At 43.9% G+C, this 13861-nt stretch overlaps 1 protein-coding gene across 1 annotated transcript in view; it reads right to left on the bottom strand.

Annotated features, from left to right (window-relative positions):
- Positions 1–530: 530 nt before the first annotated feature.
- LOC309557622 (uncharacterized protein) overlaps positions 531–13861 on the bottom strand; it is a gene marked incomplete at its 3' end in the record, with an annotated part of 28891 nt that continues 15560 nt past the window's right edge. Inside the window, exons 5-9 of the mRNA XM_082260413.1 lie at positions 11214–11288; positions 6734–6817; positions 3914–3976; positions 3722–3805; positions 531–668 (exon numbers count right to left, since the gene is read on the bottom strand). Coding sequence (XP_082116539.1) covers positions 531–668; positions 3722–3805; positions 3914–3976; positions 6734–6817; positions 11214–11288 — 444 coding nt within the window. The remainder of the gene's footprint in view (positions 669–3721; positions 3806–3913; positions 3977–6733; positions 6818–11213; positions 11289–13861) is intronic.

Raw genomic sequence — 13861 nt, 5'->3', positions numbered from 1 at the left:
GTACTGAGGAATGACCAGCGGATGGCAGAGGTGAGTGTGCAACATGACCTTGCTGCAGTGCTGAGGAATGACCAGCGGATGGCAGAGGTGAGTGTGCAACATGACCTTGCTGCAGTGCTGAGGAATGACCAGCAGATGGCAGAGGTGAGTGTGCAGCATGACCTTGCTGGAGTGCTGCAGAATGACCAGCGGATGGTAGAGGTGAGTGTGCAGCATGACCTTGCTGGAGTGCTGAAGAATGACCAGCAGACAACTTTGCTGCATTATTTACTGGAGTTACTATTTGATTTAATATTTATTGAAGTAGCACATTTATAAAAACAAAAAGTGTATCAAAAGCGCCTCAAAAGATTTAGCAACAAACATTTTGAATTGTCTACTCATTTATTGTATACTTTCTATTTTAATGATTCATTTTATAAAATAAATACAATAGATTTCATAATTAAACAAAAAGTCATCAAATACACATCTATCATAAAAAGGAAAGTTAAAATGTTTCCTTCTATGATAATCCAAAGCAAATTCTACTAAAAGTAAATGTCAAAGACAAATGTCAGTTTATAAAGATACTGTAGAACAGGGGTGTCAAACTCAATTTCAACGAGGGCAACTTCGGCATTATGGTTGCCCTCAAAGGGCCGGTTGTATCTGAGTTCATGAGTATGCTACATAAAGAGTGCAGGGTTCATGAGTATGCTCTGTACAGAGTGCAGGGTTCAGGAGTGTGCTACATACAGAGTGCAGAGTTAAGACCTGTACTGTGTACAGAGTGCAGAGTTAAGAAGTGCGCTACATACAGAGTGCAGAGTTAAGGAGTGTACTGTATACAGAGTGCAGAGTTAAGGAGTGTACTCTATACAGCGTGCAGAGTTAAGGAGTGTACTGTATACAGAGTGCAGAGTTAAGGAGTGTACTCTGTACAGAGTGCAGAGTTAAGGAGTGTACTCTATACAGAGTGCAGAGTTAAGGAGTGTACTGTATACAGAGTGCAGAGTTAAGGAGTGTACTCTGTACAGAGTGCAGAGTTAAGGAGTGTACTGTATACAGAGTGCAGAGTTAAGGAGTGTACTCTATACAGAGTGCAGAGTTAAGGAGTGTACTCTGTACAGAGTGCAGAGTTAAGGAGTGTACTCTATACAGAGTGCAGAGTTAAGGAGTGTACTCTATACAGAGTGCAGAGTTAAGGAGTGTACTGTGTACAGAGTGCAGAGTTCAGGAGTGTACTGTGTACAGAGTGCAGTTAAGGAGTGCATGTAGGGCCGGCAGGTATATGTGAGAGCCAAGAGCTGCCAAGAGGAAAGCTGTCCTTATAAAGACAGAAGGCTTTTGTGTTTACAAGTGATAGTGGTGAGCGGGAAGCAGAGGGTGAGAGCCAGAGGTGGGGGAATGGAGTCCACCACGTTCTAGCTGAAAAAAAGCCCTGGTTGCAAGGGTCACATGAAATGACCTGGAGGACCGGATTCGGCCCCAGGCCTTGTGTTTGACACATGTGCTGCAGAGCATTAAAACAGAACTACTTTGTCAATAAACTTTATTAGTAAGTATTTGGTTACAATAGTGGAAGAGAAGGTTGTTGTAGAGAACATAGAAGGAGAATGTTTCTTTTTTTTATATTTCCCAGTATATCATGGCTTCTCTCGTGATCTGTCCATTGGTGGTGAAGTTATAGAAGTGCCAGGGTGAATGGAGAACGCAGGACTATCTGAACTATCAACTCCAATGTCTAGAAAAAGAGATGTGGGTTTATTATATTTTTATTGCTGACTCCAAGAGAAAAAAAATAACACAAAGCTCAGCGTCAGACAATAACTCATTGGGTCGCGTCACATTTATACAATACTTTGTATATTTTGTACCAGTTGCATCCCCAAAAATATAAATGTTACAGAAGGAAAAAAAATAGAATAAGTAAACCATAAACCAACAAAAATGCTCAAAACAAATCTCTTAAAGCTGCACAGAATTTTTTATTTTTAGTTCAGTACATATTGATGCAGAAACACATCATAGTGAAGTTAAGTCTCCTACTATCCAGAGTGCCCAGAGAGTAATTCCTCTTGCAGTTCTGCAAAGTAACCACAAGGGGTCACTCGATTGGCACTGCCACCATTCAGAGAAATTCTTGTATTCTTTCAATGACTATAAGGCATTCTCTAATTGGGCGAGGTGGAGATTGTGATGTCATAGTCCCTGCTCTCCATCTCGTCCAATCACAGAACGCCTTGAATTCAATGAAAAAAAAAATACCCCCTGTGGTTACTGTGCAGAATTGCAGCCACTTGGCACATGAGTCAGTGGATCACAGCTATGACTGCAGTATGAATGTGATCAGTGCCAAGGTTATCTAGAGCCCAGGGCAAACATACCAAATTGCCCCCCCCCAAGATGTATGATCACTATGTGTCAGAAACCACCCTCCCCCCCCCCCCGAAAAAAAGAAATGAGCACTAATCTGAATTTACCCTCTAAGCATAAATGCCCCCTCCCCTTCCAGTACAAATCTGCCCCCATGCTGAAATCCCCCTTGCCAGCACTATTCAGCTAAAATCCTCTCTCTTCTCAAATCCCCCCAGCACAAATCCCCCCCCCAACAAAACAAAAATCACCCCTCCTAGCACAAATCCTCAACCCATCAAATTTCCCTTTCAGGCACAAATTCTCTCCCCCCACTCCAAATCCCCCCTCCCAGCACAAATTCTCCCCCAAACCCCCCTCTCCTAGCAAAAATCCCCCCCCCCACCACCAATATTTCCCTTCCTAGCACAAATCCTCCCCCCAAATTTCCCCTCCTGGCTTGTTCCATCTCTACCATATAACCTTTTATAGCACAAATCCCCCCCTCCCAAAACAAATTCTTCCCCAAACCCCCTCTTCTAGCAAAAATCCCCCCCCCAATATTTATCTTCCTAGCACGAATCCTCCCCCCAAATTCCCCCTCCTGGCTCATTCCCTCTCTACCATATAACCTTTTAAAGCACAAATCCCCCCTCCTAGTACAAATCCTCTTCTCCCATCCCCTCTCCCAACACAAATTTCCCTAAATCACCATTCCTAGCACATATCCCTAATTTACCCTCCTGGAACATTGTTCCCTGCCACCCTCCAAAGTCCTCCTCCCAACACAAATTCCCCCATCCCCATCTCACATAGTTACATGGTAAGTCAGGTTGAAAAAAGACACAAGTAGATCTGGCTCAACCAATAAAAACCAAACAAAAAAAAACAAACAAAAAAAAAAAATGATACCACAGTTCCCAGGGCAGCCTCCCCTCCTACCCACCCCTTGTCCCGGCCCTGTATGTGGTAAGTTTTATTTTTTTTGTCTAAAAGGAACACATTGTGATGTACACACATGCATATAATATGTGAAATGTTACATTTTGTATAAAAAACGCTGAGATATTTTATATAATTGCTCTCTTGAGTTTAAAAAATTGTTGCTCTGCACCCCGAGCCCACCCTTTTTTGCCTCTGGTTCTAATCAAGTGCTTAAAAAAAAAAAAAACCCTATTGGAATCCATGCGTTCGGCGCCCTGCATGTAGATTAGGGGGCCGGACACATGGATAGGGGGGGGGGGGGGGCGGCGCCAATGGATGGCCCTCCAATGCTGACTAACTATGTAACTACCATCTCCCATCAGCTGTTGTCAAATCAGGATGCCAACCCTTTCACTTTATAATACATTTATAAGAAGCTTGTGAAGCTTAGCTGACTCACTTTGGTGGTATTACGCATTTGCCAGCCTTTCCAAAAAGTGCAAAGCATCAAACTATAACCCATCGTCTTCAAGACCTTCCGATTCTAAATGGAATAAAATACAGTTATTTTAATAACATATAGAACAAAGGTGAATAATATTATGGCTTTACACAAATGGCAACAGACACGATTGATTAGGAATTTACTTACCAAATTGAATTGGTTACGAGGGCCGATGAAACTGGCTATAAGCCAAATGGCAGAGAGGCCGGCCTATGGAAACAAAGATCAAGGACAACAATTTGTAATACAAATCATCCAAATTAATTTAACACGTATAATTACTGAAATAAAATTTAAATGAAAGTTATCAATTTCATTCATTTATTTATTTTGCTAATTGGTTTATGGTCTAGTATTTAATTTTTCACTAACATAAAATATACAGGGAAACTCTTTTAAGAGTGAGAAAAGTACACACTATACATATCAGGATAGGGGTGCAGCAATACATTTTTTATTTTTTTTGTACTCATCGATACCAATTATCGATATCTACCGCAACTGTTTCGTTTACAAAGTTATTTACAAAGGAAATTGTTTTTTTTTTCTTTAATTTTTTACTTTTTTCAATGTGTAAAATATATGTCAAAGTGTAAAAATACTAATGAACAAAGCAAACAAACAAAAAAAAAAAAAAAATCATCAGAAAAATAATAATTAAATGAAGAAGGAAAATAAGGAGTTAATTAATGGAAATTCTCCTGTCATGTTATAAAATTTTAAATAAAAAAAAAAAAAAGGCTGCTTGGAGTACATTAAAGTAATTGTAAAGTCTTCTTTAAAATTTTTTTAAAATAAATAAATAACAAACATGTTATACTTACCTGCTCTGTGCAGTTTGTTTTGCACAGAGTGGCGCAGATTCCGCCTCTTCTCGGGTCCCTTGTTCCTGCTCCTGGCCCCTCCCTTCTTTCGACTGCCCCCTCAGCAAGCAGCTTGCTATAGGGGCACCCGAGCCGAGTTGCAGCTCCAAGTGTCCATTCAGATATGGAGCTGCCATTCAGCCTCGCCCCCCCTCTCTCTCTCCTGATTGGCTCACTGAGTTTGATTGACAGCCGCGGGAGCCAATGGCGCTGCGGCTGTATCTTAGCCAATAAGGAGAGAGAGTCCCGGAGAGCTGAAGGAATCGTGGACATCACTGGATAGAGAGGGGACACAGGTATGCAGGGCTTTTTTTCAGCGGGAACGCGGGGGAACGCAGTTCCGGCACCTCCAGAAATGAATGTATGTAATGGCAAGGGGTGCTGGGGTGTGCTGGAGGGTCTATTGATGCTGGCTAATAGGGAATCTATTGCTGCAGAGGATGGGGGTCTATTGTTGCTGGGGAGGTCTTCTGTTGCTCATAGGGATTTATTGTTGCTGGGGTGGGTCTTTTGCTGCTGGTGGGTCAGTTGTTTCTGGGAGGGATTTATTGTTGAGGGAGGGGTCTTTGTTGCTGGCTGCTGGAGGGTCTATTGATGCTGGCTACTGGGGAATCTAGTGTTGCTGGAAGGGATCTATTTGCTGCTGGAGGGGATCTATTTGCGCAGAGGGTCTATTGTTGCTGGGGAAGTCTGTTGTTGCTGGTGGGGTATCATGTTGCAGGGAATAAATCATTGCTGGGAGGGATCTACTGTTGAGGGAGGGGTCTAATGTTGCTGGCTGCTGGAGAGTCTATTGATGCTGGATGTTGGAAGTCCATTTTTGCTGGGGTGGATCTATTGTCGCTGGGGTGTCCATTGTTTCTAGATCTATTATATTGCCTTTCTTGTTATCGTTAATTCTCTAAAAGGGGTGGTACTGGGAGGTGAGTAGGAGGTGAAACCAAGGAATGGTGCTCGGGGGAGGGTAGGGGACGGAGTTAAGGGGTGACTCAGAAGGGAGGAGTTCCTGCACCTATTCTCTGAGAAAAAAAGCCCTGCAGGTATGTATTAGGGGGGCTGAGGGGGGCTGCTGCACACAGAAGGCTTTTTATCCTAATGCATAGAATGGGAGCCTCAGCCTCACTATGCCTCAGTTTATGAATGAACGTGAAGCTCTATACAGAGCTATTCCTCTTCATTCATTCTGGGAAAGAATTCTGTGCTGCAGAGAAAGGGCTGATGAATCTGTAGATTCATAGAAGTTATAAACAATCATAGTGTGTAAAAAAAAAAAAAAAAAAAAAATCCTGATCACCTCCCCTGTATTGCTCTGGTCCACAGTATGTAAAAAAAAAAAGACAAAAAAAAAATATATAAAAAAAGAAAAATACTCTTTTTTTTTTATTATATACTGTCACAAATCAGTGTCCCTGATCATCACCACACCAGTTATATGATGACACTGTACTGACATAGTGACAGTATGTAAGGAAAAATGTTAAAAAAATATATAGTTTTAAACTTCTCTATTTTCCAAAAAAAAATTTGACAAAAAAATTACAACTTCAAAAAAAATTCACCATGCCTCTTATTAAATACCTTGGACAATCCACTTTCCAAAAAGTGGTTATTTGGGGGGATATTTTTACTGTCCTGGCATTTTTGGGCCTCAAGAAATGAGATCAGTACATCAGGATTGATCGATTTTCATTTAGTTATTTTTACCAAACAAATGTAGCAAAATACATTTTGGCCTAAAGTTATAAAGAAAGATTACTTATTTGCAAAATTGTATAACAGAAACAAAGAAAATTCAGTTTTTTTTTTTTTTTTTAATTTTATTTATCAAATAAAAACCCAGTGGAGATTAAATACGACTGAAAGAAAGCTTTGTTTGTGTGAAAAAAAATATCAAAAATTTAGTTTGGCAACAGTGACCGTGCAAATGTCATTCAAAGTGTGACAGTGCTGAAAGCTGAAAACTGGTCTGGGCAGGAAGAGGGTGAAAGTGTTCAGTATAAGAGACTTTTTTGAACGAAGGACTGATCAACGATCGTATTATCTTGGGTATCACAGAGATCAGTATCTGAGAAGGACAAACAGGAAATATTCAATTTAAACTTACATTAGAAACGCTGGGTCTGTAGTAGGTGTTGTAAAAACTGGCCAGGGTCACCGTCCAGGACAACATGGAGGTAATCCGGGGAGTCTAGTACAGAATTACATTTGTATCAGTATTTTGACTAGAAAACAACAGACATATCAAAAACAGTGTAAAGGATAAAAGGATGGAGGTATCTTAGGTCTGTCACACTCAACTCATTCTCGATCCAGCACTGGATCTTCTTTAACCACTTGCCGACCGCCGCACGACTATCTACGTCGGCGGTCAGCCCCTCACAGGCAAACTAACGTAGGTCTACGTCGCTTGCCTGTGAGGGTCTAGGGAGCGAGCGCGCGCCGCCGGAGGCGCGCTCCCGCGTGGTCACGGACCCCCCCGCGCGTGTGACCAGCGGACCCGATGTCCGCCGGTCACTCGGCGATCGGCGGGGGAGAGGGAGAATGTCAGGCAGCTTGTGTAAACAAGCCACCTGTCATTCTCCTCGCTGTAAAGACACTGATCACATGGATCTAGTATGTAGATCCGTTGATCAGTGTCCTTACAGCTGAAGCCACAGCCAATCACAGTAGAAAGCACGCCCCTAGGGACACACACAGCCCCTCCCTCCCAAATAAAGTTAACCCCTTCACTACCAGTGTATTTTTACAGTAACAGTGCATATGTATAGCACTGATTACTGTAGAAATGTCACTGGGACCCCCAAAAGTGTCACAAATGTCAGTCAAGGGTCCGATCTGTCCGCCCCAATGTCGCAGTACCGCAAAAAAAATCGCAGATCGCCGCCATTACGCGTTAAAAAAAAAAACAACAAAAATGACAAAAATCTTTCCCTTTGTTAGTAAACGCGATAACTTTTACGCAAACCAATCAAAATACGCTTTTTGCGATTTTTTTTACCAAACATAGGTAGCATAAAACAAATTGGCCAAAAATGTTAAAAAATTTTGATTTTTACATTTTTTTTGGGGGGAATTTCATATAAAAAAATGTAAAAAATATTGCTATTTTTGCAAAATTGACGCTCTTTTTTTGTTTATAGCGCGTGATCAAAAAATCGCACAGGTGATCAAATACCACCAAAAGAAAGCTCTGTTTGTGGGAAAAAAAGGACGCCAAATTCGTTTAGGTACAGCGTCGCACGACCGCGCAATTGTCCGTTAAAGTCACGCAGTGCCGAATCGCAAAATACCCCCTGGTCAGGAAGGGGGTAAAATCTTCCGGGGCTTAAGTGGTTAATTCAGTCATTGTCACATCTGGGTTACCAGGCGCCATCTTTAAAGGCTAAGCAGTAAAGCATTTCATTGCTGCACCTTCAAGCAACGCATTGCTACTCATAAGCTGAGCCCCCCCTTGTGTTCCCAGCATTCCCTGTGTTTCCACCGACTACAGTTTCCTGTGCACTACAGTGACCCCCTGCACAACTGTGCTTTTAGAGATGACCCCAGTGTCTCCAGTAACCTCAGTGTGCCTGTGCCTTCAGGGACCCCTACCCTCCTGTGCTTCCAGGGACCCCTGGACTCCAGTTTTGCAAGTGTTTCTAGTGCCCCTAGCACTCTGGTGACCTCAATGTCTCCAGTGACCCCAGTGCTTCCGAAACCTATGTCTCCAGTGAAACCAGTGCTCCTGTGTCTCCAGTGACCTCTGTGCTTCCAGTGACCCTCTGTGTCTCCAGAGAACCCAGTGCTCCTGTGCCTCCAGTAGCCTCTGTGCCTCCAGTGACTCCTGTGTCTCCACAGCACCCAGTGCTCCTGTGTCTCCAGTAGCCTCTGTGCCTCCAGTGATTCCTGTGTCTCAAGCAAACCCAGTGCTCCTGTGCTTCCTATAACCCCTGTGCCTCCAGCGACCCCTGTGTCTCAAGTGAAACCAGTGCTCCTGTGTCTCCAGTGACCTCTGTGCTTCCAGTGACCCCCTGTGCCTCCACAGAACCCAGTGCTCCTGTGTCTCCAGTAGCCTCTGTGCGTCCAGTGACTCCTGTGTCTCAAGCAAACCCAGTGATCCTGTGCTTCCTGTAACCCCTGTTCCTCCAGCGACCCCTGTGTCTAAAGTGAAACCAGAGCTCCTGTGTCTCCAGCAACATCTGTGCCTCCAGTGACCCCGGTGTCTCAAGTGAACTCAGTGCTGCGGTGTCTTCAGTAACCTCCATGGCTCCAGCAACTTCTATGACTCAAGCAAACCCAGTCCTCCTGTGTTTCCAGCAACCTTTGTGCCTCCAGTAACCCCTGTGTCTCAAGTAAACCCAGTGCTCCTGTGTCTTCAGTAGCATCTGTGCTTCCAGTGACCCCTGTGCCTCAAGTGAACCCAGTGTTGTTGTGTCTCCAGTAACCTCTGTGCCTCCATTGACCCCTGTGTCTCAAGGAAAGCCAGTCCTCCTTTGTTTCCAGAAACCTTTGTGCCTCCAGAGACCCCTGTGTCTCAAGTGAACCCAGTGCTCCTGTGTCTCCAGTAGCCTCTGTGCCTCCAGCAACCCCTGTGTCTCAAGTGAACCCATTACTCCTGTGTCTCCAGTAGCCTCTGTGCCTCCAGTGACCCCTGTGTCTCAAGTGAACCCATTACTCTTGTGTCTCCAGTAACCTCTGTGCCTCCAGTGACCCCTGTGTCTCAAGTGAACCCAGTACTCCTGTGTCTCTGGGAACCTATTGCAGGAGGTGTGGCTATTAGTATTGTTAGTGCTTAATCACAAGCTTGTAGCTTCTCCACACCTAATCCTGCCCACTGCTTTTTGGATTGGCAGCACTGCTTCTGTTGATGGAACACTCGCACTGTGTGCTGTAGTGCCTGGAAGGGGGGGGGGGGATTTTGGACTCAATTAAAGTGATATTAAAGGCTAGGTTTTTTTTAGTGAAGATAATAAAAAGGCTATACTTACCTGCTCTGTGCAATGGTATTATGGCCTCTTACCACCTCTTTGACAATCTCCTTTCTTCTCCTTCTTCCTCCAAGTGACCCCTTAGCAGGTGCACTCCGGAGCCAGGCTGTGTACAACAATAGATGAACACAGTGCCGGTAAGCCACGCCTCTGCTCTCTCCCCACAAGAGTTTGACTGACAGAAACAGGAGTTTATGGCTCTCACTGCTCTTAGCCTGTGAGACCACGAAGAGAGAGAAGGGTGGCGCTGTAGGTGGGACAGTGTTGGATTGGTGAGAGGAGGCAGTTAGATGTTTAAGGAGGGGGGACAGTTAGTGGTGTGTTTTTTACCTAACTGCAGGGAATTCATTAGGGATAAAACATTTAGCCATCCGGTGGTCTGGAGCATGGGGATCGGTGGTAAATCTTCTTTCCTGCTCTCTTTCTTATCCTTTTCTTTTATTTCACTTCTATAATTTCCAATTTTGTTTTGACCTGGACTCTTTTCTTTTTTTCTGTATGTTTAAGAATGGGCTTCGAGGTTGCCTTTAACCTGGCCCCTACTTGGAAATGTGGTGTTCTTTGGATTGACATAGGCAAATTTGGTCCATCCGTGCAGAATTTACTTTGCAGGACCCCCACTCCCCCACCCCACCGCCCTTTTTTTCCCCCTTTCCTGTTAATGGATCAGATAAGAATAATGCTTCTGAAGTGCCATATATGTTGAGACTTATCACGTGTACGTGATTTTGTGCACACGATCAAGGACGCGCAGGCACACCGCTGGAGTGTCCAATCACAGCGGGAGCCAATCAGCGGGTCCGGCGTTCCCGCCGATCATTTGGAGGAAAGGCAGAACGGCGGTCTGCCAATGTAAACAAAGCAGGCCGCTGTTCTGGCAGGGAGGAAAAGAGAGTTCTTGTGTTTCAGATAAGCAGAAACACAGATCTCTCTTTTCATCCAGTGCTTTCACTCCCCCACAGTTATAAAGCACTCCCTAGGAGCACACGTAACCCCTTGATTGCCCCTAGTGTTAATCCCTTCCCTGCCAGTGTCATTTATACAATGACAGTGCATTTTTGTAGCACTGATCCCTGTATTGGTGTCACTGGTCCCAAAAAAGTGTCACTTAAAGTCAGATTTGACTGCCACAATGTCGCAGTCCCGTTAAAAATCGCTGATCACCACCATTACTAGTAAAAAGAATTAAAAAAATTAAAAAGTCCATAAATCTATCTCATAGTTTGTAGATGCTACAACTTTTGCACAAACCAATCAATATACACTTATTGGTCAAAGACCACCAAAAAAAAGCTCTATCTGTGGGAAAAAATTGACATCAATTTTATTTTGGTACAGCGTCAGTTAAAGCAATGCAGTGCTGTATCCCAAAAAATGACCTGTTCAGGAGGTGGTGGTAAAGTAGTAGGTGGTGGAGAGGGGGGGGGGGGGGGGTAAAACCTTCTGGAGCTGAAGTGGTTAACATATACTTGTACTATTTTGTACCACGTTGCTTGCTTAAAACGTTTTTCTAATAAAAGTCATTGGAAAAGAAAACATTTGGCCTTTAGAGCCGATTTAAACTGTCATACAGAAACCTTTAGTTGCACTTTACCAAGCCAGTCATTGTATACTTACAAACCAAAAGGGTTTTGATGGCTTCTTGTAGAAAGCCCTGATGGTCCCGGCTGACCAAAGACTGGCAAGGAGCAGCTGTGTGAAGAAAATAACGTACGTAAATTAGAACTCTTTAGAGGTGACCCAATTATCAGTGCACAGGGGCTACAAGGTAAAGGCCTATTGAGACCACGATACAAGGTGTACAGGGGAACCCTATGATATGGGGTGGCGGTGATGGGGGGGGGGGGGGAGGTGGTAGAACTGGCCCACTTGTCTCTTTTACAGAAAGAATAAAGACTTTTCAAAACCTCCAAGTCTTCTTCAGAGGTCATGAAATTAGGCAATAGATATTAGTGGGGGAAAAGCGGACACCATAGAGAAGATAAGATGGTAGATGGACAGGAACACAAAGGAGGAGCTACAGACACAATATCAGGGGTGGACTGACAACTCATGGGGCCCCAGGGCAATCAGAGATCATGGGGCCCCCTGTGTCCACACTTAAGCCACACAAAGCCCCACCTACAAATTGCAGCTCAGCCACATATAGTGGGCATTTAAATATCTACCACAGCATAGCCTGCATGGAAGTTCCTGGCTTCTTTCTGCAGTGTGTAGCCTCTCATGGGGCCCCCTACTGACCCTGGGCCCTCGGGCAGTGCCCTAATCCCTGAATGGTCAGTCCGCCCCTGCACAATATACATTCTCAGTAGGTTATTGGCTTGTGCACAGATCTGGTGACACATTTTCTACCATGGTACATTGAAAGAGTGTATCAATGTGCCTTAATGAAATATTAAATTTCATGATACATTTCAGCTAGTGCCCACTTTCCAATGGAATGTGGTCCCTTGCAATTACATATTAAACACATCTCAGTCATTCATCCTGGACACTTAATAGTTAGGTTTCGCATACAGATTACAGACACATTGATAAGTGTTTACATATTAAACACATCTCAGTCATTCATCCTGGACACTTAACTTTTGCATATGGATTACAGACTACACCTGAACACATTGAAAATTACTTACATATTAACACATCAGACAGCTGAGCAGAGACGGAACGGCCCTTTCCACAAACGCAATTTCAGACACACGACACCCCACATTTACAGCAATATGTTAGGGAAAACAGAAGCCTTTTCATGTATTGTTTTAGTAGATATATTCTATTGTTAAACTGACCCATGGATTGTACACTAGTTTGAACTGGTTTTTCCCTCTCAAATGTCCCATAAATATGTGAGCCGAAATGAAATAAATCAGATGTATCCGCATTAAGCTTAAGTGCTGTATGTTTTACATCTCCTGGCCAGCAGAAGGAAAATTCACTACACGGGGGAGTTAGAACTGAAGGGTCTTAGGTCCGGGACCTAAATGCAAAATCATCTTGCAATTGCCTCCTGACGTAAATGAGCTAACATACATTTATAAAGGCAGAAAAAGGATTCTAATCCTGTGCTATTCAAAGTTTGCGGTTAACTAGGTCAGGGCTGCTCTTATAAATCGCAGGGCCCCGTACAGACTACCTGGCAGGGCCTCCCCAAGAAAATATTAAAGATATATTTAGCTAAAATTACAATAAAATCAATATTATCAGACACAAATATAACATAACTCGCATAATTCCTGCTAAATCTAAAAAAAAAACTATGTTAAATAAAAAAGATGAGAAAAATATACAGGCTGGGCAGTTGGAGCTCAGTGATCAGAGAGACAGAGAGAGAGAAACAAAGTTACAAATAAACTCCTGAGCAGAGATAAGTGCTGGGAGGCCCACACAGGGAGGGGGATTCGTGAGGGACAACTGTCTCTTTCTCAACAGATAAAAGCTGATAGCAGGGAGAGGGACAGATCAGATTCAGGTGCTGGAGGAAGAATTCTGTAATTGTTGTCCATCACTAATCCCTCTCTCTCTGTGGGCCCCCCTGTGTGCTCGGGCCCCCTACAAGAGGGCTGGTGGTCCCCCCCCCCTATCAGCGGCCCTGAACTAGGTACAACTGCTCTCCCAAATGATTACCAACAAGGTCTGGGCTGCAATCTGTAATAGAAGATAGGTAGGGAAAAAAACAAGGGAAGAGCTACCCTAGTGTAAAACCTCCTTTTATTGACACAATTAAAAAGGATAATATTGAATGCACTCTCAGGGTTCCATTAAACAGCACGCTTGTCTCAGTGTAAATGAAGCCACAGTGATACCATCCATCTATCAAACCGAGCAGCTGCTCCATGATGTGCTCCAGCCTGCTCCCTGGGGCTCTGAGCCAGGGACTGCTGTGAGGATCTGGACGGAGACACCCAGTCACTGGTGTCTATGGCGGTGAGGAACCCGGGGCAGCTTTGAACACTGGACCAATGTCCCGAGAGGGTCATGGAACACAAGTCCATGTACTGCAAATTGCTATGGATACTGCAACGCGTTTCCGAGGGGGTGTCCTCCTTCATCAGACATTCAGGTGTTTAGGCATTCATTTAAAATGAGGCAAGCATGTTGTTTAATGGAAGCCTGTGAGTGCATCCAATAGTATCCTTTTTAATTGTGTAAATGATGAATGCCTACATACCTGAATGCCTGATGAAGGAGTACACAGACTTGTGTTCCGTGACCTTCTCGGGACATTGGTCCAGTGTTCATAGCTGCCCCGGGTTCCTCACCGC

This window comes from Pelophylax lessonae (genome assembly GCF_965119305.1).
Source record: "Pelophylax lessonae genome assembly, chromosome: 6".
Classification (NCBI taxonomy): domain Eukaryota; kingdom Metazoa; phylum Chordata; class Amphibia; order Anura; family Ranidae; genus Pelophylax; species Pelophylax lessonae.
Note: the sequence above shows the minus strand (reverse complement) of the source record. Positions and strands in the feature narration are given on the sequence as shown.